Below are 24,997 nucleotides of genomic sequence, written 5' to 3' on the forward strand. Positions count from 1 at the left end.
AGCCAATGCAAGCTTCCCCTCCTAGACCTTGTGTATCTCAGGCATTCCGTCAGAGCAACAGAAAAGGAGCACAATTGTGAATCTATTAGCACAGATGAAATGAAAAACACTGACTTTGTTGGGCACGATAGTACTGCCTGTAAGCCCAGCACTTGGAAGTTGAAGCAGAAAGATTAGGGAGTTCAAGGCCAGCCTGGGTTACACAGTGAGGACCTGTCCTAATTGTCACTGTGTTAGCGTTCCAGTCACTGTGACAGATTGCCTGATATAAACAACTTAAGAGGAGAGATCGAACTCATGGTCTCGGAGGAGTCAGCCTTTCATGGAGGGAGGGCGTGGTGGACCAGAGCCACACATACCGTGGTGGCAAGACACAGCCTCTGAAGCACACAGATGACAGCCTACTTCTGACTAGGCCTGACTCTCAGCAACACCACAGGAAAGGACACAATGCGCCCATTAGCCAGAGCCTTCTCTGGAAACACCACCTGAGCCACACAAAAGTATGCGTTGCTAATCTCCTTCATGCTTCTCAATCCAATCTTTCGAGCTGACAGTTGAGACAAACCGTTACCACAGCGAGCACAGGAACAAATGGTGGAATCGGGCAGGCCTGCCCCCCCAGATGACTCCACCTCACCTCATCGCTCTCTCCCCAGGACCCCCCTCTGTTCTCTGGGTCCCACAGGGTTACAGAAGGACTGTACCTCTGGGTCACCTTACCAAGGCTCAGGCACAGGTTCCTAGATGCTGAATGAGCTTGGGTTCTGTTCCCTCCTCCTGGTTCCTATGGGGAGCCCTGACCATAGGGTTATGTTAGGTAAAGTCCTTACACTGAAGTCAGTCACCCCGGCTTCAGCGAGCCATAGTTGGCTTCTGTGCCTGAGGTTCTACATGTGGGGTGGGAATGGTCAGCGACACTGGCTTGCACTGAACACAGACTGCTTTTTCCTTCGAGTCATTATTCCAACCAACACACCGAACACTGCTCACACAGCATCTCCATCGGGACCAGACACCAGCATCATGAGTGACCTAGAGATACAGAAAGCACGTGGGAGGATGTGCGTGGGTTCTATGCAAATGTGTTATTCCACATAAGCATCTGCAGATATGGATGCCTGTGGGATAGAGGAGCTGGAATCAAGTCCTCATGGGTACCAAGAGATAGCTGCACATAATTATATGCACAGTACGTATACGTGTTTACACGTATGCATCACAGATACACACATACACACCCATGCTACATCACACACACGCACAGCTGCTTCTTGTCACTTGAAGTAGCTCTGTTCTACAGTGCTGCCAGTAATAGTGACTCGGTCAGTACTCAAGCATTACTCCTTGGAGAAACAGTTAGGATCCTTCAAGTTTTCAAGCGTTTTTATCATCAGATCAATATATAACCTGATCATCTATGCTTATGTTTCAGGACACTTGATTAATATGTACAATTAGTTCACTCACACTGAACTCAACGTCCAGCAGCTCCATCACTCAAGCCTGAACGAAGCTTTTCTAACCCATGCACACTCATGAGGCCCAGCAAGCCTTTCCCACTCAGGGTCCCAGGCTGCACCTCAGTCCCAGGCTTGGGTCCATCTAATATAGTGGAATCACTAACAACAAAAAAAAAAATCACACAAATGTAAAAGGTGGGAAAAAACAACACTTGTTCAGGACCCAAGAGAAAAAACCAGGGAGCCAAATGTTGTCCTGCTCAACCTCAGCTGAGAATGTCATGTATGGCTGGATGACGTGAACTGTGACACTGGGGGCAAGCCCGTGCCTATAAACATCCCCCAAAGCCACGAGTGCTCATTTGGGCCACAGATAAATGTCATCAAGCATACAAATTCATAAATATAAATAATGAGGATGGACTTACACATAAATGTGTGTGCGTGTGTTCATGTAAACACACATGCTAACAGTTACTCTGGGCTAGAAGGAATATGGAGGAGTTTTTTTTAAAACTCTGGTCTTGATGCTTTCTCATATTTCCAGACGTTTTTATGCTGTACCAATGCTCCTCAATGTATGATGGGCTATATCTTGACAAGCCCTTAAGTCAAAAACCTTCAGCAGAAAATGTACTGACTCCACCTGATCTCCCCAACACCCCAACTCAGCCACGCAGCCCCCTGTGTGGTGTCAGCTGTTCCCCTCCGTGGTGTGACTGGCCAGCAGCTGTGGCTTAACACTACAGCCTCAGAAGAGTATCTGACTGAACAGCACCAGCTACACATCAGAGGCCATCTGCATTGTCTAACTAGGAGAGAAAAAAAAAAGACATCACCTCCTGGGAAAAAAATGAAAAATACTTTGTTCTGAACCCCAGCTAGCATCTTTTTGCTTGGTCCCCAAGGCCACCATATACAAGTGTGACCAGTACCACAGGGATGCCAGGTACAGGATGGCAGAGTCTAGCGCTGACCTCAACTAGATCCGGCTGTACAGTCTGCATCCAGAACTCATTGTGTGAAATAGGGTGTTACTTCTGTCTCTCGGAACCTTAAGTTCTCTGCAAAACAGGTGAAAGATGCTGGTAATCCTTACCTCCTGAGCTGATGGAAAGTTCCAGAAATGAAATACATGCTAAATAAAATCTCAGCTTAGGGATGGGATTTGTAGGAAATGTTCTCTGAATGGTGTTCAACCCTTCACCCTTACTACTTGGCAAGTCTACACCTGGGCCATGAGCCCCAAGTCCTTACAGGGCCCCCATAAAGCATTTAGGAACCTAGGCCCATTTCCAATGTCAATACCCCAAAGGGTTGGATGTTTCAAGAATAAAGTCTGAAGCCAAAATCTAGTGTACAGCTCCTTGGGAAATCAGAGCTGGGCCCTGGTAAAAGTAGGTGGTAGGACAGAGATAGCCACGCCATCTCCTGTGGGACCCCGAGTGCTGGGTCAGTGGTCATGCCTCATTCCTGCTCACCTACTAGCTTAGGGCCTAGCACTTGGCTGCAGCACCTGGAGAGGCCCTAGAACATGGACAGGCCATTTCCCAGGGCAGTCTGACGGCCAGCTGTGATCTCAAAGGGTTTCATCATATGAACTGCAAACACATTGAGTTATTTCTTGGAGGCTGAGGGGCATCCTCCAATCTTATTCTGATTTGCAGATCTATTGCTGGAGTTTCTAGGGCCTTCTGGGCTTGGCTCCAACTCCAGGCTGAGAGCAACGATTGGATGGGGCCACTGTGCTGGTCACAGGACAGTCGTAACCCTGGGGGCTGCAGGGCCAGAGGCTGATACTTATTTACCTTCCTCACACTCTTGCCCAGAATGTCTCCTGCCACGAAGGACCAACAATCTCAGAGCAGGCCACACTGGCCAGGGGGATTTAACATCAGAGTTTCTTAGTCCTATTTCTAGCTAGTGTTACTGGCTTTCCATTTATGGTAGATGGCTACAGTTTCCTTTTAAAAGTAACTGAATTGTCTAGAGTGCATGTGAGGAGCCAGGCTGCGCTGGGAAAATATAGTAAGGCAGTCTGTGGGCACAGAAAAGCTCCCATGATGCCGTGCCGGGAGAGCTGAGAATGCGGACTTCCCCGCCATTCTCTCTGCGTCTGCAGTGCTGCTGTTCATAGGCCATTGGAGGACATTTCCAAAGTCAGAAGCACTTCCCTGCCTCTTCTGTGCTGGTGGGTGGTCTGCAGTGACCTGAGGGTGACTGAAAAAAAAATCTAAAGACAAGGCCCAAGTGGGACGGAGGCGGTTTCTCCACAGGAGGGTTGAGAAAGCTACGTCAGCAGGACGGTGCTGTTATTCATTAGCAACGTCTGCCACGGGGCAGGCTGGATGGTGAAATGCATGCTACAATCCAGACTTCATGGGGAGACTCATCCCTCACACTACTGCAGAAATCAACTTCTTCAGGGTTATACTTCAGCTGCGGGCTCCTCCCGCTTCCACGACAGGGAATTTTCTTACAGGTTCTCTGAGATAACCTTTGGGCTTTCCACACAAAAGCTTGTTCAGAGAAGTGTAAATCTGAAGAACTCTTAGGCCAGCTGTCAAACTGGCCTGCAAGAAGCCCCGGGATCCGGCAGAGGCCAAGTGGGTGGGCCTCTCTGGACTGTCTACCCAGTTTCCATAGCACATGCCACTTTTAGCTCTTCTATATGTAGGAGAGGGTGTAACCAGCGGCCCACAGACCAGATTGTTAGACACTGTGGATCCACGGTGCCACGGGCAACCATTGCCTAGAGCCTGCGGACAGGGCCCCAGCCCTTGGCAGACTGCAGGGCCTTCCAACACTTTAATAGAGGAAATTCCTGCTTTAGGATAACCTTCACTTTATAGTTAGGGAAAGTTGGAGGGAGTTGCCCAGGGCCATGTAGCCACAGGGAGGAGGGTTGGAACCAGAAGCCAGGGCTCTCCTTGGCAGGGGTTAGGGCAGGGGTCAGGGCAGGGTCTTCCCTCTAGAAAGCTGCTCTTGATCCCAGAGAAGAATACAGCTCTTTTGGGGTGGGGGTGCAGAGGGCACAAAGAGCATCACTGAGAGGCTGTGGCTTCTGTTCACAGGCCATGGTTAGTCCAGTGAGCCATCAGGCCAGAGTAACTGACTCAGCCCTGCTCTGCCACCAAAGCAAGCCCGAAGTCACTCTGCTAAGTGATGCCAGGCTAAGGAAAGGCAGCAGGGGAAAGAACATGCCAAAGGAAGATGGAAGGAGGGCATCTGGGTTTCTAGGTGTGGTGGGGTAAATGCAGTTAACAATGTTGTTATAGATTTTAAAATGGCGAGAAGAAAGGCTGGGAGTGGATATAGAAAAGATAGCCATTTAAGGCAGCGGACATACCAATGACCAATGTGATCATAAAACAATGTACCCAAGTACCCAAACATCACACTGTGCTCCATAAATTGTCAATAAAAAGTAGTTTAAAGTGATTCAGATAAACCTATTTCCTGTTATGGAGCACCTAGGGATGTGTTTAAGGAGTCCACAGACCTCAGGAATCAAAAATCATCTCTAGCTGGGCATGGTGGCACACACCTTTAACTCCAGCACTTGGGAGGCAGAGACAGGTGGACCTCTTTAGACAAGGCCAGCCTGGTCTACAGAGTGAGTTCTAAGACAGCCAGGGCTATATATAGATATGTCTCAAAAACAACAAAAATCATCTCTAAAACGTCAGTGGGTTTCCCTCAAAGTTCCCACCCCAGCTGTGTTTCCAAGCTGAGAGATCCAGCAAGGAGCCTGATGGTGCTCGTGCCTCTGGCAGTGTGCTGCCCTGGCCATGAGGCCCAAAATGGACAGCAGAGTCGGGGTGAGAGGGGTCAGAAAGAGATGGGTGGGAGAGAGAAGAATCGGGGCGAGGGTAGAGGGTGAAAGAGAGGGAAGGGGGGTAAGGAGAGAGAAAGTGGGGCTGGGAGCAGCACGGTGGAGGACCATGGACGCAGCGGAGGGAGGGAGCTGCAGCTGGCCTCCTTTGGGCCTACACTAATAGGAAACACGATTGCACAGCTCCTCCTGGAGACCCTGGGTTCCCTTTGGTTCCGATCTGCCAACTCTCTCCAGCTGTCAGCCCAACATCTGGCCTATGTAGGTCAGCGCCTCTAGCCTTTTTCTGAAACTGCAACACGCGCAGTTTGATTTCCCAACACCCCACGGCAGCCCCGCCACAGGAAGTGCTGAAAAAATGTGGGTTTCTCTTAAATAAAAACATGTTCAATTTATTCCTGGATAGGAACGCTGCCAAGCTTCATGGTGCTACGTAGGAACACTGGGTGCTAGTGGGCAGTGCTGGGTGCTAACAGGGAGTACTGAGTGCTAGGAGGGAACACTGAGTGCTAGAAAGGAATACTGAGTGCTAGGAGAGAGTACTGAGTGCTATGGGGGGAACTCTGAGTGCTAGAAAGGAATACTGAGTGCTAGGAGAGAGTACTGAGTGCTGGGGGGGGAACACTGAATGCTACGAGGTAACACTGGGTGCTAGGAGGGAGTAATGAGTGCTGGGAGGGAGTACTGAGTGCTAGGAGATAATACGGGGTGCCAGAAGGGAGTACTGAGTACTAGGAGGGAGTACTGAGTGCTAGGAGGAAATGCTGGGTGCTCAGAGGGAAGGCTCTGGTACCTCTCGGTACTCAGGAAGCACTAGGAAGATCGAGGTAGGCAAGCCAGGGCGCATGCAGGGCATGGAGCTCTGCCCCTGGATCTGGGCCTGTTTACTGTTATGTACCACTAGGCCCAGCCCTCACAGATCACCTGCCAGGAAGGTGGGGTCACCCTGGGGTGAGACAGAGCAGGAGATCAACCAGTGGGGAGGACAGGTTAGCTCCCCGCCAGCCCACCCGCCTCTTCTAGGCCCCAGGCCAGAGCTTTCCTGTCCCCAAGTCCGCAGCAGGGGTCACCAAACTGAGAGGCACCCCTCAGCAGGAGACAAAGAGACCCTGGAGGATGGCAGACTGCCAGCCCTCTCTCCCTCCTTCTTTCTCTTTTCCAGTTTTTCCAATTAAGTGAATGGTTGGAATGGGGCCCAGACACAGGAGTCCGCAGTGCCCGGCCCCAGCCAGGATGCACCAGATTTAGGGCTGGGCCCCAGCTGCCTGTGTCCACTGGGCACACTGCAAGGCGGGGGCTGGCGGCTGAGGGCTGTGGTTGCACTTGTATGCAGGTGTGCGGCCAGGAGGCAGGCAGGAGGTGGAGGGGACTTCAAAGGAAAAGCTGGGCTCTTTGTCCAACGTGCTACTCAGCCTCCTCTGTTCACAGGGCCGATACACACAGGCCTGCTATGTGCCAACTGTGGCGGTGGCCACGCAGAGCAGAATGCCACATGACGGAGAGGTTATAAGGACCTCAGCCAGCCATCCCTTCTCCTCAGGAGCACAAGACTGTCTCTCCTGGGGATACTTTCTCTGCCCTCCCACCAAGCCACTTCCCACTGGAGCCTCAACCGACAGCCTGAGTCTGAACTGGCCGCTAGTTCTGGGTTCCCTAGAACACCAAGCCATGTACCCGGCTGCCACCTAGTCTCTCGGGACCCTCCAGCAGCAGGGCCCAGTCTGTCCTACCACTGTTCTGCCAGGGCCTGGGGACAGCGGGCTTTTGAAACATCCAACAAAAGAGATGAAAAAAGCCCAAACAGGGCTCCACGGTCAAAGATCACAGTGACCTCTCTCAGCCTCTGTGCCTGGACAGTCACAATGCTCCTGAAATGAACGGGTGAACGGCTCAGCTGCCAAGGGGAGGAGGAACAGAACCGCTTTGTGACAAGGAGAATGCAGCCATGGGCTGAGCCTGGGGGGGAGCCTCACTCTGCCCGCCGCTCTAAGCAGCAGTGGATGGACATACAACGTCCTCGGGTCATAGGAGCCGCACGGGAGCTTCGTCCCACTGCTGGCTGAGAGGACTCGGGTGTTCCTTGGGAGAGCTTGACTGTCCAGTGCCCTGCCTGTAGCAGCCCTTATAAGAGCTCATAGACCAGTCATGTATGGTGCCACATGCCTTTGATCCCAGAACTCAGGAGGTAGAGGCAGGTGGATTTCTGTGAGTTTGAAGCCAGCCTGGTCTGTGTAGCGAGTTTCGGGCTAGCCGAGGATATACAGAGAGACCCTATCTCAAAAAGAAAAGGAACGTTAGATCAAAAAAATGATCTGTTCTGTTTTGTGTTTTCTGTTTTGGCCCAGGCTGGCCTTGAACTCCTGACTCTTCCTCCTTTCTCTACCCTGTTGAGTACTGGGATTATAGATGCAGGCCTGCTCGGGGTTAGAGAAGCCTGAAGATAGTGCCTGTCCTATCTGGTCACAGGCCAATGCCCAGATCTGGCAATTAGCAAGCCAAGGCTGGAGCTCACAGCACGACCTGTCCCTTCCCTTGGGCACACTTGGACCCTGTGGTGGGAGCCACATCAGCAGGAAAAGGTGGAGCACTGGTGATCAGGGAAGGTGGAGCACTGGTGAGCAGGGAAGGTGGAGCACTGGTGAGCAGGGAAGGTGGAGCACTGGAGGGCAGGGAAGGTGGAGCACTGGTGAGCAGAGAAGGTGGAACACTGGTGAGCAGGGAAGGTGGAGCACTGGTGAGCAGGGAAGGTGGAGCACTGGTGAGCAGGGAAGGTGGAGCACTGGTGAGCAGGGAAGGTGGAGCACTGGTGATCAGGGAAGGTGGAGCACTGGTGAGCAGGGAAGGTGGAGCACTGGTGAGCAGGGAAGGTGGAGCACTGGAGGGCAGGGAAGGTGGAGCACTGGTGAGCAGAGAAGGTGGAACACTGGTGAGCAGGGAAGGTGGAGCACTGGTGAGCAGGGAAGGTGGAGCACTGGTGAGCAGGGAAGGTGGAGCACTGGTGAGCAGGGAAGGTGGAGCACTGGTGAGCAGGGAAGGTGGAGCACTGGTGAGCAGGGAAGGTGGAGCACTGGTGAGCAGGGAAGGTGGAGCGCTGGTGAGTAGGGAAGGTGGAGCACTAGTGAGCAGGGAAAGTGGAGCACCGGTGAGCAGGGAAGGTGAGGCACTGGTGAGCAGGGAAGGTGGAGCACTAGTGAGCAGGGAAGGTGGTGCACCAGTGAGCGGGGAAGGTGGGGCACTGGTGAGTAGAGAAGGTGGAGCACTGGTGAGCAGGGAAGGTGGAGCACTGGTGAGCAGGAAAGGTGGAGCACTGGTGAGCAGGGAAGGTGGAGCACTGATGAACAGGGAAGGTGGGGCACTGGTGAGCAGGGAAGGTGGAGCACTGATGAACAGAGAAGCCAGCCCACAGGTCTTCGTGCATGGGCACGCCTGGGCCTATTCACACTTTGGTCCATGTTCCCTCAGGTTAGGGGGACATTCAGGGCCAAGGACTGGAGCTGCTACTGGACTGGCCAGGCGAAGCACTCTGCTTGCAGACTGAGGTACTGAGTGCTGGAAACACCACTGGCTTGGGCCTGTGGCTCCAGCTGGGCCTTGGCTGCCAACTCACACATGTCTGCACACATCTGGCCCGAGCGGCATGGGAACTTTCCAATGGCAAGCTGTAGTGCTGGCGCCAAAGCCCAGGCTCAAGGCGCTAACCTGCAGGCTGGCTCTCTAGGAACAACTCCAGGGCAGGCATGCAGGGTTTGCTGAGATCCAAAGACTGCCAGGCCTTAGAGGTGCCTGGGCAATGTGAGAGGGGCTGAAGACAGTTGGGGCTGCCCCGTGTTGACAGGGCTGCCTAGGGTCATGGAGTCGATGACAGCACCCACTAGGTGCGCCACACAACTACTTCCTTTACGATATGCCACTGGTTTTGGACTCATAGAGGGTCAATAGTTTACCCACGGTCACACAGCCACATGTGACAGAGCTGAGATTGGTCCTCAGCCTGTGTGATATAGGAGCCAAAGCCCACGGTATGTGGTCAGCCACCTAAAGGGCCTAGCACAGTACCTAGCACCCAGCAGTTAATTCATAGAGACCTTAGTAGGGCCTTCATGGGCCATAGGCCATCTGGGAACTCTGAAGAACACAAGGGGGCTAGTTCTGCTAGTGGCACCTGGGGACACTTTCCAGGTCAGAAATAACTGCTCTGGGTCTTGACGGGTGATAGTGTCTTCTATCTGGCAACCACACTAATGACCCCTCCTCCTAGGAAACCAAACCTGTGTGGTGGAACATATGATCTACCCCATTTTGTCGCACACCAAAATGACATTCAGAGAAGCTATAATGGCACTTGTCCAAAGTCACACAGGGACTGATTAGGGAGGTGCCAGAGCAAGGGTCTGGATTCCTTCAAAGCAGAAAAGCAGAGTCATATCACAGTGGGGTACCACCTCACCCCAGCCAGGCAGGTGACTACCAAAAAGACAAGACATAAGAAGGCATCCTTCCTGGGGACGTAAACTAGTACTAGACTGTGGGAAATAGCATGGTGGTCCCTCCATACCCCAGAACTAGAACTACCACCATATGACCCAGAAGCCTGCTCCTGGAAACACCCTCAGAGGAAGTGAAGTCAGTATGTCGAAGAAACAGCTGGACCCCCATGCTCACTACAGCACTGCTCACAACAGCCAAGGAACAGCTCTGTAACGGATGAATGATGGGTGAGAAAATGTGGCCCATGCACAACAGAACATTAATTGGCTAGGAAAAGAATATGGCGACCTTGATGGACCCGGATGACATTATGTTGTGTGAAATAACTAAGGCACAGGCAATTACACCCTAAGATGCAAGGTGTCTTAGGGTTTCTGTCGCTTGATGAAACACCATGACCAAAGCAACTTGGGAAGGAAAAGGTTTATTTCAGGTTACATTTCCAGGTAACAGTCCATTGATGAGGGAAGTCAGGACAGGAACTCAAACAGGCCAAGAACCTGGAGGCAGGAGCCGATGCAGAGGCCATGGAGGGGTGCTGCTTACTGGCTTGCTCATCATGGTTTGCTCAGTCTTCTTTCTAATAGATCTCAGGACCACCAGCCCAGGAGTGAAACCACCCACAAGGGGCTGGGCCCTCCTCCATCACTCACTAATTAAGAAATGACCTATAGGCTTGCCTAAAGCCTGATCTTAATTTTCTCAATTGAGGCTCTCTCCTCTCTAGTGACTCTAGCTTGTGTCAAGTTGATAGGAAATTAGCCAGTAGACACGGAAAACCTAAAAACTGTGGATCTGATGGAGGTAAAGAGAATGGAGGAGGCCAGAAGGAGGGGTAGAGACAAGATGATTACTGGAGATAGGATAGAAGCAGACAGGAGGGAGGATGTGGAATGTTCCACAGTGCCACAGGGCAATCACGGTGGGTGGCAGTGAACTGTGTACTTCCAAGAAGCTTCATGAGAGCATCTGGGACGTCCCCACACAGCAATGATGACTCTCTAAGGTGATGAGCACAGCAGTACCCTGATCTGGTCATCACACAAATGCACGCTCAGATGTCAGTGTGTACCCCGTGAACATGTGTGACCACTACGTAATTCAAAGAAGAATATTCAAAACAAAACAAAACAAAACAAAATCCTGCCTCTAGCACTTGGCCAGATGATGCAGAATGACTGGGCGAGGTGAATGACTTCACAATGGAAAGCTGAGCACAGCGCTGGTGAACAGGCGTGATCTGCAGGATTAATGGCCAGAGAAAATGAACCAGCCTTAGCTGACCATACTTACTATCCCTATTCGTTTTCAAGGGTGCCCACTCTGAGTGGGGCACGCTGGCACACATCTGAAATCCAGCATTAGGGAGGCTGAAGCAGGAGGAGAATGAATTCCAGGTTCACTAGGCTACACAGTGAGCCTCAGGCCAACCCAAGTTAGATAGCCAGACTATCTCAAGAATGACTGCTCAGTCAACAAGGCAGTGCTTAAAATACCAGAATTAAGATACCACACTTGCCAGTCCCTCACCGCGTGTGTCCAACTTCTGCCCTCTGGCCACCCAGCTGTGTGCCTGGCAAATCCTCCCTCAGCCTCTGTTCCACCTCTGTAACACAAAGTGACATCTAGCCGACTGCATGCATAGTGCCAACACACGCATGACACCCAATGAAGCTGGTTATAAGGTGACATCTAGCCGACTGCATGCACAGTGCCAGCACACATATGACACCCAATGAAGCTGGTTATAAGGTGACATCTAGCCGACTGAACGCATAGTGCCAGCACACATATGACACCCAATGAAGCTGGTTATAAGGTGACATCTAGCCGACTGCATGCACAGTGCCAGCATATGCACAGCACCTAATGAAGCTGGTTATAAGGTGACATCTAGCCGACTGCATGCACAGTGCCAGCATATGCACAGCACCTTATGAAGTGGTTATTGCCCCGGTCCACTCCAGCTATCAGAGTGAGCCTGGAGGGTCACAGAATTGAGCCCAGAGGCCCCCACCCTGCCAGGAGCCCGGCACCTCCCCAAACAAGAGGGGCGATGGGACCTGATGAGGGTGTCAGCTGGGAGATACAGGCTGGGGTGACAGGAAAGGCAGAGAAAGAAGCCTGCTGCTCATGGCCGAGTTGGCCATGCCTTCCACCACATGACTTCACCTGGGCCCAGCCTGCTGGATGCCATTGGTCATCCAGATAGGGTCTTCCCAAAACAGGTGTCCTGTGTTAGAAGTTTGGTCCCCAATGTGCCACCATGGGACCTTTAAGAGGTGGGGCCTAGTTCCAGGTAATTGGGTCTCTAGGGGCTAAGTGGCTCTGCCAAGACTCCATGAGTTCTGTAGGAACAAACAGCTGTCCCCCACCCATGACAGCCCCTGACATCTCCTGGGACAGCCGAGGGCCCTCACCACTGCTGCCCACTGCTGCCATACGATCTGGACCTTTTCTGTTTCCACACCTGTGAGCTAAAGACACTTTTTTCTTTTTAAGTTACTCAACCTCTGGCATTTTGTCATAGAAATAGAAAACTGACTAATACATACAGCCCTTAAGCTAATTCTTGTCCTCTGTAGGGCCCCTTCATGGCTCCTTTTAAAGATAAAACAGCAAATACCGTAGGCTCATATTTAATGAGCAAAACTCTAGCATTGGGCAGAAGGATGACGGAGCAGGGCTGCACAAAGAGACTTCCACCTCAGGCATGCCAGGAAGACTCTTTTCCTGCATCAAGTATAAGTGGCTCTCGTAGGCCAGGTTCGGTGAGTACAACTGCTCACCTGTGTCCAGCCTTGCTGGCTCGATGGTCACGAATGCCCCCATCCCAGTTAGGGCTTGGTGTGGACTCCTACGGCATCCTACACTGTCCTCTCCTCTTTCGGGAAAACTGGATAATACATAAAAACAAAACAGTTTCATGTGACTGCTGACCACATGCCAGAGTCTGGGTCACCACTGCTCTGCTCTGCAGGGAGGTACCCAGGCTACACTATTTTGCAATGAGGATGGTATGTGGGGAGGGTAAGGAACTCGCTCCATCCAGACGGCAATAAGCAGGCCTAGTAACTGCAGAGTCTTGAGGCCTTAAAACCATGCACATTCCCACCCACTGAGACGACACTCTTGGCACACTCCCCAGACCCTGTCCCTGCACAGAATTGCTTTTGCTAATGAAGATCACACCGTATCCGGCCATTCCTCTCTATCCTCAAGGCGTGGTTCTGGGATCCCTCCAGATCCTCCTATCCACTTCAGACCATCTTTAGGTGACTTAAACACCCGATACAACATGCACACCATGTAAACAGTTGCCATACACATTCAACATAGATACGATCATCACATGCCTAACCACACAGAACACTCCAGCAACAAGTAAATTGCCTCCCCTCCAATATTTTCTTTCTTTCTTTTTTTCCCCTCAGTATTTTCAGACCATGGTTAGTTCCAGCCTGTGGAGAGAACTGGAGGCACATAGGCCAAGAGGATGACTTGTGTTTTTAATTTGCCTTGTATGTTGAGTCTCTCTCCATTTCGCTAAACATGCTTTGAACAAATCACTTTTAAAGCTCCTTGTTCCACAGTGACATGGTATATCACATTCTTTCCCAGTGGTAGATATTTAAGCTATTTTGAATAATTTTAATGCTGAATGTCTTAACCTGCCAGTCCTCACAGAAGCTGACTTATCTGAACTTTAGTGAACTGGACCCTTGTCCACCTAGAACACGGACTCGTGTGTGGCCCTTCCAGACTGGTTGTGTACTTGAGGCTGCCGGCTAAAAAACCCAAGGCTTTGATCCCAGCACTTGGGAGGCGGACAGCCAGGCTACAGAGTGAGACCCTGTCTAAAAAGAAGAAACAGTCACCCAAAGACAAGAGCACGTCGCTGGTCCGAAAGGTGACGGTGGTGTGGTAAAGACTTCAGAGGGAACTGGCTGCAGGCAGTACTCCTGTACTACCCAGCCCAGCCCTGTCACCACCCAGCTCAGCCCGCTGCTCTCAGTGCCCTCAACAAAATGTTTACCCTTCAAAAGAAAATAGGGAACCATTTATTCAGCACTTCTAGACGCCAGGAAGTGAACTAAACCCTTTCTGTGACTAAGCCACCTCAGTCATTATCCTACCCTCATTTCCCAGAAGAGAGAACGGACACAGAGAGGCTAAGCCACTCACTCCAGGTCACAGAGCCAGGCTATCACAGGCCACCTGGCTAGCAACCTCTGAGCATTCTACCCAGGGGCTGTTCATCCTTTCTGGGAGCTCATTTGGCAATCTCATGGACTTTACTACTCCATCTCAAAATGATTTAAAAATCAATAAAATACATAGGATTCCAAATGAAACCAAGTCAAACTCTATTTATTAAAATAAAAAGCAAAATTGTAACAGACATATGTTTATTAACTTTAAAAAAAATCTATCAATAAACCATGTGACACCATGATTTTAAGCAGTGATGAGGACCAGGGAACTATTAAAAATACACTGAAAAAAAATTAGTGAATTTACCTGGAAAGACAGTCACATCAGGACAGAATGGAAGGCAGTCTCAGAGAGGTGTGAAAACTGAGATCTAGCCCTTTTCTAAGCCCTAGGCCCACGCTGAGGACCCTCTGCCAGACAGCATTGGCTCCCCAGTCCCCAACATCCATCCCCATCTGGCTTTCCTCTCGGGAATGGGACCCCAGCCCTGTGGCCTCCATTCTCTTCATCACAGACGCACTTCAGCAGAGGTGATCTCTTTAAGGACAGCCCTGTGCCTGCTCATCACTGCTTCCCTCTCTGGCCCTGATCCACAGCTGGCCCAGGGCAGACATTAAGCCACATCTGTGGAACTGACTGGAAGCCAAGGGTGGCCCAAAGCCACAGCTGCTGATTCACACCCTGGCCCGAGAGGAGGAAACAGTGACGCCACCTCGTGGGTTCTGGCTTGTGGGCCAGCACTGTGGGCGGAGGAGGTCCGTGCAATTCTGCTTAATTAAGCAGAACTGAACACACCAACCTTGTGTGCTTTAAGGCAGCTTCCCTCCAGCGAGCGCTGGGAAGTGCTGGTACCCACAATGTCAGCCAGTGTGATCCTGGGCGAACTACCTCACCTTCTAACTCCCTCAGTGTCCACGTGTGAAGCAGACCAGGACAGAACTCACGTATTGTGCATGTATGACATCACCTTCCCAGTCCATGCCTCCTCCTTCCAAACCCAGGGCCCTTGACCTTTGCTGCCCACTACTTGAAATAAGAGTAGGATTGTCAATCAGGATATCCCACCTCCACCCGACCACAGATGGTCAGGTGATCTGGCCAATCAGAGTCCCTCTTACAGCTGTGGGATCAGACGCCACTGGTGGTGCTGTCACTTCCTATTCGTTCAGAGATGGGGAGCAGAGGGATTCACTGGGTTCTGGACATTCCTCTCTGGTTCAAGTTGGTCAGGACTCTGTTTGGTTTTTTGTTTGTTTGTTTTTTCTCTGACACTTACTCTGCATCAACTTTTTATTCCAGAACACTGTTGCACAGACTCAGTGGCATTAGGTACGAGACCCTTGAGCACATGAGGAGCACTCAGGTCAATGACAGTTAGTGTCTGATATTATCATAATTAGCAATAAAAACATTGTTACATTCTGAAAGCAAAACCAACTTAGAGTTATTAGCACACGGCTCAAATGTTAGAATCCCAGTGTCTTTTACACTGTCTCCTGAAGAGTCAGTCTTGACTCCACTGTACACATGGGCTCTGTCTTCTTCCTGCTTCTGAGATGCAGGCAGGAGGCCAAAGACCAGCTTCTCTCTGAGGATCAGCTTCTCTCTGAGGATCAGCTTCTCTCTGTGATCCGCTTCTCTCTGAGGATCAGCTTCTCTCTCTGCTCAGTGGCTTTCACTGTGCATGTGGTCCATGCAGTGCACAAGCTCCAGCACCAGCCCACATGCATGGTCCTAGATGCCCAGGTCTCTTAATTTCTTCCTATCCATGGCTTCTATTTCCACTCCTCACATCTCTTCTGCTTGCCCAATCTCTGCCCCTTTTCTCTGCCAAATCTTTCTTACCCTTGTCCACTGGGCATCACCGGTCCCATGCTGGGTGATCAACCTCAGGGTACCTCCTCATTACACCTCCTCATTACTTGCCTTCTTGGGGTTCATGGTCAGAAGCAGCCCAAGGTGATCTGTCTGTCTTCTTTCCTTGGAGACCCTTTGTTTATCTCAACATTGTGTCTGTGTTTTTGGAGTACCTGGCCCCTCGGTGTCTTGTGTTTGTCCACAGATTCTCAAGACACAGTGGACTTCCCAGTAGGAAGGTTCCGGAATGCTATTTGCAAAGAGGTATCTCTGGCAACATTGTATGAAGCACAGTGTCCAGTAAAACTTAATTCCAGCTAAGTGATGAGTCACCACTAAGCATCAGTACGGTCCAGATACTGCGTACGTATTTATCTGGAATTCACACTGTACTGGGTGTACTGGGTTCTCATTTGCTCATTCGGGATGGGCCGAGACGGGGCTGCAGAGGTTGATGGTGAAAAGCCCCTCCCCCAAGCCCTTTCTCCCTGTAGCTCCTGAAGAAGGCTTAGGCCAGAAAGCAAGAGGGAGGAGCCCCAAAGCTTAAGTATGCTGCAGAGGGCCTATAGCTTCTAGTGAAACAGCCTGCGGGATCCTGGAAGGAACAGAGTCCTGGGAGTGGGGGCAACCACACCACCCATCCACAGTACCACTGCTGAGCCACTGAGCCACCTGTTACTCTGTTCCTAACCTTGTCCCCACGTTCAACCAGGAGATAACAAATGCCAGCTTGGTGCAGGGTCTGGTCTGTTTCACCACTCAGGGCTCTAGGAGAGGGACCACAGAGCGTCCCAAGGACAAACATCCCAGCAAGTGTCCCCAGGCATTCTGCAAAAAGCGTTTGAATCCTGGCAAAGCCACCAGGTTTGAAGAAGGGACATCTCATGGGCAGCAGTAAACAAAGGACAGTACCAACCCAGAGCTGGGTTCCAGATGCCACACGCGGCTGTCCGAACTAGCCTCGTTTCCTCTCAGCCAACACCCACTGGCTCACAGGCTACTCAGGGACTGTCATCTCCCTTTCCTGCAACTGCAGGGACACAAAGGGATGGGGACAACTGAGACATGAGAAGGAAGAGACTATTCGCCAGTTTTCCTGCAAGGAAAAAGGATGCTGCGCTGTCTAGTTTTCTGTCAACTTGACACAAGCTAGAGTCATCTGAAAGGAGGGAACCTCAATTGGGAAAATGCCTCCATACGATCCAGCTGTGGGGCATTTTCTAAATAAGTGATTGATGGAGGAGGGCCCAGCCCATTGTGGGTGGGGCCACCCCTGGGCTGGTGGTCCTGGGTTCCATAAGAAAGCAGGCTCAGTAAGCCATGAGGAACAAGCCAGTGAGTAGCACCCCTCCCTCCATAGCTTCTGCATCAGCTTCTGCCTCCAGGTTCCTGTCCTGTTTGAGTTCCTGCCTTGGCTTCCCTCAACGGACTGTGACTCAGGATAGAGAAGCCAAATAAACCCTTTCCTCCCCAAGCTGCTTTGGCCATAGTGTTTCATCACAGCAATAGCAACCGTAACTAAGACAGATGAGTAATTTGCAGGCAGAGTCCAAGCATCATGAATGGGATGTGCAGCTCAATGGGAGGATCTCTAGTCTGGTCCTTTCTGGAGGTGCAGTAAACCGTGACACTTGCCCATTTGGGTACCTGGGTTGGGGAGCCCTCAGACATACAAAATACCCTAGGAGCAGAGGCGGGGCACACCTCTAGACAAAGGACTTTTCCAGGACCCTGCGACCTCAGGGAGCACACCAGAGTGTCTGCGGGACTCTGGACTGCTGGGTTTTGCACCCCTCCTTAGCTGCAGGCACCATTAAAGTCTGGACTCTCTGGGCAAGGCACACTATAGCCAGGAAATCAAGCCCCTGGTTGTCCCGCGGGATTTCACACTCACAGCTTTTGCTCCTTCAGCTCGTGGCTGGAAAAGCACATGCGAGCCCTTCACGTGTGGCAGGAATAGAAAGAAGTGTCAGTGGCCAGCAGAAGTCCAGCTGAGGAGGCCTTGCTCTTGGAGGGTCAGGAAGAATGGAGAGGGACCTCGGGGTGACAGCAGGATGTGGGGACCTGTTGGAGCCACCTCGGCTTGGCACGGCCTCTTTTTTAAAAACAAGTAGTCACCGGTTTTTATTTTCACTAAAAACAGGGCCATATGTACATTGCAGAACATTTGGAAAACATAAAAAAAAAAAAAAAAAAAAACCCACAGACAAGCAAAATAAAGAAGTGCAACATTTTTTATCAGCTCTTTTTCTGGGTCTTTGTAGATGGCCATTTCCACCCTTCAATGGCAATCTGCAGGAAAGGCCTGAGCGTGTGTCCATAGCCAGTTTGACTGTGATGCCCTGGCAGAAGCCAAGCGTATCTACACCACCCTCCTGGAATTCTGCATGTGCATGTCACATGGATCCTGTTCTCTACTGATGGACATTTAAGCAGCCACCAACCTACAACTATGGTAAATGACAGTTATACATGATGTTTCTAGTAAGGCTTGATCTCGCCAGGCTGGGACCAGGGCCTGGGTCCACTATCATCCTCACACTGGCCTCCTCAAACTGCAACTACTAACGACCCCATTTTATAGATGGGGACACTGAGCACAGAGAGGGTAGTAGATCCCGCTGTGGTCACAGAGTTGGTAAGTGACAGAGCAGCAATCTGACTAGTGGGCTTTCTCCATTCACTAGAAGCGTGGAAGGCACGGATTCAACGTCTGCACCCATTCCCTGCTGAAACCGTTCGGAGCTACGCTGGCACAGCCTCCTCCAACCTGCAGGACCCAGGGTAAGAGAGAAGTAGCTGAGGCACCTCCCTTGCAGCAGGCCTTCCAGTGAGGGGAGTGCCTGGTGCCTGCACCTGGGGCTGAGGGGATGTGAGTAGTGTCAAGGTCCCCAGAAGAGCATCCCGAAGCTGTCTTCCTTGCCACCTCCTCAGCACCCCACCTTTTTTTTTTTCCAGCCTCAAGAAAGCAACAGACACTTAAAAAAAAAGTTCTCAGGGGCTGGAGAGATGGCTAGGTAGTTAAGAGCATTTGCTGCTCTTCCAGATGACCCAAGTTCGGTTCTCAGCACTCAGGTTTACAACTATCTGTAACGTCAGCTCCAGAGGACTGAACACCTTCTTCTGGCCTCCGAGGACATCAGTGTAGTTTTGCACATTCCCTCACACAGACAAGCACATGCGCGTATAGATAAAAATAAGAAATCTCTTTTTGAAAATGCCGTGAGGGTGTCACCGTTGTGTGACAGACATGGGGAAGTCCAGGACCATCTGTAGAGGAGACTGGAGTGGCTCTTCATGCTGCAGCATGGCGCCCAGCCTGGCAGGTGTCACAGGAGAGATCAGAAGAGCGAGGCAGACACAGCACATCTCAGAGGGCCGGTGGCTCCAGATCAGGGCCACGCTGTGGTTCTCCGTGGCCGCCACTGATGCCATCAGGCTCCGCACTGAGGCTCAGGACTTAAACCCTTGGAAGTGCCGTTGGCAGGCCTCCTAGCTCAGCCAGCAGTGACGAGATGCAAAAGCCAGGCTTTGCCACCACACAGGCAAAGGTAAGTCGGTAAGAAATGTGCTAGTCGCTGGCAGTTTTCTCCAGCAGAATTCTAGCACCTTCGAATTCTCACACTATCTTCTCAGGAGGAGCCACCTTGCTCGCAAAGCCAGAAGCCAACGCGGGACAGGGTGGCCTACTGCCACAAAGAACTTGCATCCAGGCTGGTTTGTCTCTAACATTCCCACTGGCTGCCCTGCTCTGAGGGCTTCCATAAAAGGGGTGCCAGGGACGGCAGAGGAGGGAAATGGCTGAGGATATACATGGGCAGCAGATCTACACTCCACACAGCTCGGCATCTGGGGACCGCCACACGATACAGAGGACAGCTCTGGCTTCACAGGATCCACACTGACTCGGCCGGCACCATCACTCCCAGGCTCCAGGTACCTGACCAGTTAAGGAGGGACGCCCTGACAATCTCTCACTCTATGAGGACAATCCACTCAGAGCTTCTTTGGAGTGAGTGACAAGGGCTGATGTCAGTAGACTGAATGAACAGAGGGAGGAGGGAAGGGCCGAGGATGACCCCGACATCTCAGAAAAGGGGCCACAGTGAGCCCCCTGGTTTGTGGTGGCGTCACAAAACTGCCTCTGTCTCCCAGACACACACACCTAGCTCGGTTCCCACGCAGTTTCTCCCCTGCTGTGTGACATCACACCCATACTTTGGAATCTCTGAGCCTACAGTCTCCTCAAGGGGAAACTGAGAACATTAATCTAACCACCCGCAAGATTAGTATCTGAGATGTATAAACCTTTCACATCACGAGAAGATGAAAGGCAAAACACAGGGAGCCGGCAGCAGAGGATAAACAGGCAATTCACAGAGGAGGAATCTCAGCCGGCCAAGGAAGGCACACAAGGCCACTGGACCTCATTAGCAAGCAGGGAAAGGCTAAGGAGCACCACCATGGGACACTACCGTGCAGCAAGCAGACTGGCATCCATCAACTACAAAGTCTGACAATAGAGAGACTGGCCCCGCACAGAGGGAAGCCAGGGAGGTGGCTCCTGCGGGGACAGGCAGAGTTGAACATACACTCCAAGGCCCAGCAGAGTTCCTGTGCTGGGACTAGACACAGGAACAGTTCCAGCCAGGTTACCTGCTGGGAAGAACAGCCCTGAGTCCCCAGGAGGAAAGGACCTTCAAAATGGAGGGAAATAGCCACACATGGAGTACTATGCAGCCGTGAAGATGACCTGGGGCTTCTGTATTAACACAGATCTGAACAGGGCAAGATTTTTTTTATAGTTTCAAAACACTGAAGACAAGATTGAGATGGGTTAGCAGGTAAAACATGTAAAGGACAAGGAAGGGGATACTGAGGGCAAATGGGGCGGCAGAAATGTTATAAAACTGGACTGGGGTGATGGCTATTCAGCCCTACACAGTTTCTACAAATGCCAGTGACCTCTATGGTTACAACGGGTCACTGTGGTGGTATATAAATGATATGTGAAGAAGACAGCTAAATTAAAAAAAAGTTACCCCTATGAACCCCTATTTTATGTGTGTAGATGTTGCCTGGATGTACATGCACCACATGTGTGCCTGGTGCCTGTGGAGACCAGAAGAGGGCGTCAAATCCCCTGGAACTGGAGTCACAGATGGTTGTGAAGCTCCATGTGGGTACTGGGAATCAAACCCAGGTCCTCTGCAAGGGCAACACACGCGCTTAACCACTGAGCCATCTCTCCAACCTGTGACTCTGTATTTTCAGTGAGTGAGGGCCAGGCACGGCAGTCTGTAATCCCAGCACTCAGAAGGCAAAGGCAGGCAGAGCTCTGTGAGTTCAAGGCCAGCCTGGTCTACATGGTTAGTTCCAGGCCCGCCTGGGCTACCAACTGGGAATGATAAATAACAGATGTGGGGCAGTGGTTTGGGGAAAGATGTGAGTGGAAGGGCCCACGGGGGCTCTGCCCCTGTGATTTATTTATTTTAAATATGAAGACAAAAGGGACCTGAGACAAATGCACAGCCCAGCAGGGGCAGGAGTCTACGGATGGGGTGGGCTTTTTTCTGTCTGTGCCTCTGAAACACTGAAGTCACGTGACGGGAGTCTACCACTCTCAAAGAGCTGTCAGGACAACGAAACCCACACCCAAGGCTCCACCTAGGGCTAGTTAGTACTGCTGTGGTTGGGGACCCTACTGTTCCCTTGACCCTGTGTGTCCTTTATCAGAACAGGGGAGAGGATCCCAACAAGACCTCCAGAGCCTGCAGGTTGCTGCTAGAAGACACTCCAGTTGGAGGGTGGCCCCAGGATGTCACTCTGAGGAGTTCTCTTCCCATTTATTCTGAAGTCCAGGCTCTGAGTGGGGCAGGCACATCAGGGGTGACACACAGTGACACCAGCCTTGTCCACAGGTGAAGGCGGCCCCTGTGGAGAGCCTGCTAACCTGACATGGAGGTGCAGCAGGGGACTGGCCCTGAGCCCCAGCTACTGTTGTCTAACTGAAGCCTCTGACTGGGTCTCTTCCAGGCCCGGCATCAGAGGGGCGCAGCAGCCAGGACACTGCAAACTGACGTGCACATTGCACTGTGGCGGTGTGACAGGGGCAGAAGTACGTGGTGTCACCCCTGTTAAGGTCTGGATATGGTCTGTCAAGAGTTTTGTGTTGGAACCTTGGTCCCCAGTGTGGTGACCTGAGAAGTGGTAGGACCTAAGAGGCGGAGCCTAGGGAGAGGCAGTTAGGTGATTGGGTGCATGGCCTTAACAGAGATTAAGGTAGTTCTCCCAGGACCTTAGTTCCCAAAGGGCTGGTTGTTACAAAGGAGCAAAGCGGCTCCTCCCCCATCTTTCTGGCTTCTAGTCTCAGCATACAATCACTCCCGCTATACATGCTCCCCCCATGATGTCACCTATGACTCTGGGATGGAGCCGAGAAGTCCAGGGGCCAAACCGATGAGGCAGCCCAGTCTTGGACTTCCAGCTTCCCAGGCAGCTAAAGAAACCTCTTTATTTTACATAGGACTGCACCTCAGGTACTTGGCTCTACAACGAAAAACAGACTAAGACGGTCCTCTGTCCATATTTTTGGTTGCTACCACTGAGGAAAGGGGAGCTGCTGTATGGAGGGCAGAAGCAAGGGTACTTCAGCCAGCTGCCAACGCCTGTTTTCCTGACCCACTCCCTTCAGTGTGTGGAGCTGGGGGGACAGGTGATACGGTCCACATCTGCTGCTGTTGGCTTTGGGACCCTCCTACCATTGTACCAAATTATCTGCTCCTCTGGATGACTCAGGGTGCATTCATCCCCACCCCCTTCCTCATCTGGGGAATCAAAGGCAGGGAGAAGGCCCCTTGTCACAGCAGTGACTAAGCCCACATTCAGAGGAACGAGTTCTCGGAACAAGCTCCTGCATGACTTCAGCATGTTTCCAATCAGAGAGACATGGACACCACGGGGATACCGTTAAGTTAAGGAACGCCATGTCGGTCACATGACTGCTCCCAACGGGAGGGGGCATCACCACCCCATCTTTCATCTGAGGACACAGAGACTCCAAGAAGTAACAGCAACCTGGGAGTCCAAGAGCTGAGCCCCAAGCTAGGCTGCTATGTAGACCTGGCTCAGTGGGCCCCTAACAATTTGCTGGAAGTTCAGGGGTACCCCTCAAAGCTGCAAAACGTTGGCAGGGAGACGTGGCCCTGAGTGGACTCCCAGGTTTTGAAAGGACTTTGTCCAGGGCCTCTGTGGGTGTGTGGGGTCTGAGAAGAGGCGTGGTCACAAAGTTTTTGGTCCAACAGGCCTGCATTTACACACTTGCTCTGCTCCTGACAGTCCTTCACCTGTGAAACAGACTTGAGAAAACCACTACTAAAGGTGTGCGACAGCCCGAGAGTGTGGGCCGTGATGCCCAGTCCTCGGGGACTGTAGCTCTTCTGGTTTGGCGGGCTCACAGATCTGGTGGGCTCACAGATCTGGTGGCAGGCGGCATAGAGAATTCTCCACTTCCTCCAGTTGGTGTGTTACTGAAAACTGTCCCGTACCCAAGAGGCAACTCAGCAGGGCTCCAACAAGAAACCAAGATCTGGCAGCACTTTCAACAGTGAAGGGGAGAAAAGGGGGTGGGGTGTGGGGAAACCAAGACAATTTAGCTGAGCTCTGAAGCAAGGGAAACTTAGCTCTATTTAAAGATACCACAGGTCCAGGAAGCAGCCCCCGCAGGCTGGCCCAGGACTGAGTAACTGAACGCCTAGCCAATAACAATACATGGGAACACAGCACACCCTTTCTTGCAGAGTGCAGTGGATTCCCGGCCATCTCCTTCCAGAATTTTATGGGCGACTCATGGAAGGCATGGATATCTGTCTGTTTGTAAGAACGGCTCTCTTAAACAAACAGACCCCAAAGGGGCTTCCAGGGAGGCCCCTGGCCAGCCTTCCTCCAGCCAACGCCCTTTTCTAGTTATTGTTCCACATTTCTTTGTTAGGATTTTTTTTTCCCCTCCCTCTTGCTTTTCTCCTTCCTGGTTAACTTCTCCAGGGCTGCCACAGGCAGGTTCTTCCAGGCAGGGACACCAGCTCCCTTCACTCCTGGAGGGAAGTCCCCAGGGCTTCCTCTGGATCCACTGTCCTACTTCTCAGAACCTCTGAGGTGGAACCTGGGCCATCTCAACCGCAGACAAGGTCCCTAAGCAGCCCTGGAGGCCACTTCCCACCTGAGGGTCACCGTGGGCCCGGGGCCCACCGTCCACGTTCTAGAACCCTCAGCCTTCCCATCCGCAAAATGACACCGGGAACCCATTTCCTCCCTATTTTGCCAGCTCCAAACAAAATTCTCATCTCACAGAGGGGGGTACTCCTGGGGAAACTTTCCCACATTGTTAAACGGAAGTTACTGGAGAGGGGCACTCAAATGACCCATGCTCAGAAGGACGAGGGGCTTGGTTGGCTGGCCCCACGAGGCTGGGCGCCTCTGGACAGGAGGGTGGCCTGAAACCGCGCCTCCGTGGGTCTCTCTCCTGGTTTCTGTCTGAGTCTCCAGCAGCAGCTGGGGCCAGACTTTTGCACGGGTGGGTGGGCAGGGCGGGGGCTCGCGGAGAGATGGCAGGGAGGGCGCGGGGGGCCCGGGGCGCGCGGGGAGATGGCGGGGAGGGTGCGGGGACCAGGGGCGCGTGGAGAGACAGACGGCAGGGAGGGCGCGGGGCACAAGTTCTGCGCGGGGCTGGGGTCGCCGCGTGGCGCGGGCGCAGACTCACATAATGCTTGTTGGGCACGCGCCGCTTCTGCACGTCCAGCACCTTCACCTCCACGATGCTGCGCCGCGGCGGCATGGCGGTTCTCCGCGCCCAGCGCCGTGCGGGCCGGGCCGGGCCAACGCGATCCGAGCCGCCGAGCACTAGCCGCCGCCGCCGCCGCCGCCGCCGCCGCCGCCCTCCGCGCCCCGCCCCTGCCCGCCCCCGCGCCGCCCGCCCACCCTGCTTAAAGGGCCCGCCCGGCCTGGCCGGGCCACGTCCGCCCGCGGGCCTTTGTCCCCGCGCCCGGCGGGACGGCGCGCCCCGCCCCCCGCGCCCCGGCCTGGCGACTATAAGCCCACGCATCCAAGCAGCCTGCTCGGGCTCTCCATCCCCGAAATGGGC

At 52.4% G+C, this 24,997-nt stretch overlaps 1 protein-coding gene across 1 annotated transcript in view; it reads right to left on the reverse strand.

The window, feature by feature from the left end:
* Positions 1 to 24,718, reverse strand: part of Sh3pxd2b (SH3 and PX domains 2B) — an 85,668-nt gene extending 60,950 nt beyond the window's left edge. Inside the window, exon 1 of the mRNA XM_059270236.1 lies at positions 24,617 to 24,718. Coding sequence (XP_059126219.1) covers positions 24,617 to 24,691 — 75 coding nt within the window. The 5' untranslated portion in view covers positions 24,692 to 24,718. The remainder of the gene's footprint in view (positions 1 to 24,616) is intronic.
* Positions 24,719 to 24,997: the final 279 nt, after the last annotated feature.

The sequence above is a fragment of the Peromyscus eremicus genome, chromosome 8a (genome assembly GCF_949786415.1).
Source record: "Peromyscus eremicus chromosome 8a, PerEre_H2_v1, whole genome shotgun sequence".
In the NCBI taxonomy this organism is placed as follows: domain Eukaryota; kingdom Metazoa; phylum Chordata; class Mammalia; order Rodentia; family Cricetidae; genus Peromyscus; species Peromyscus eremicus.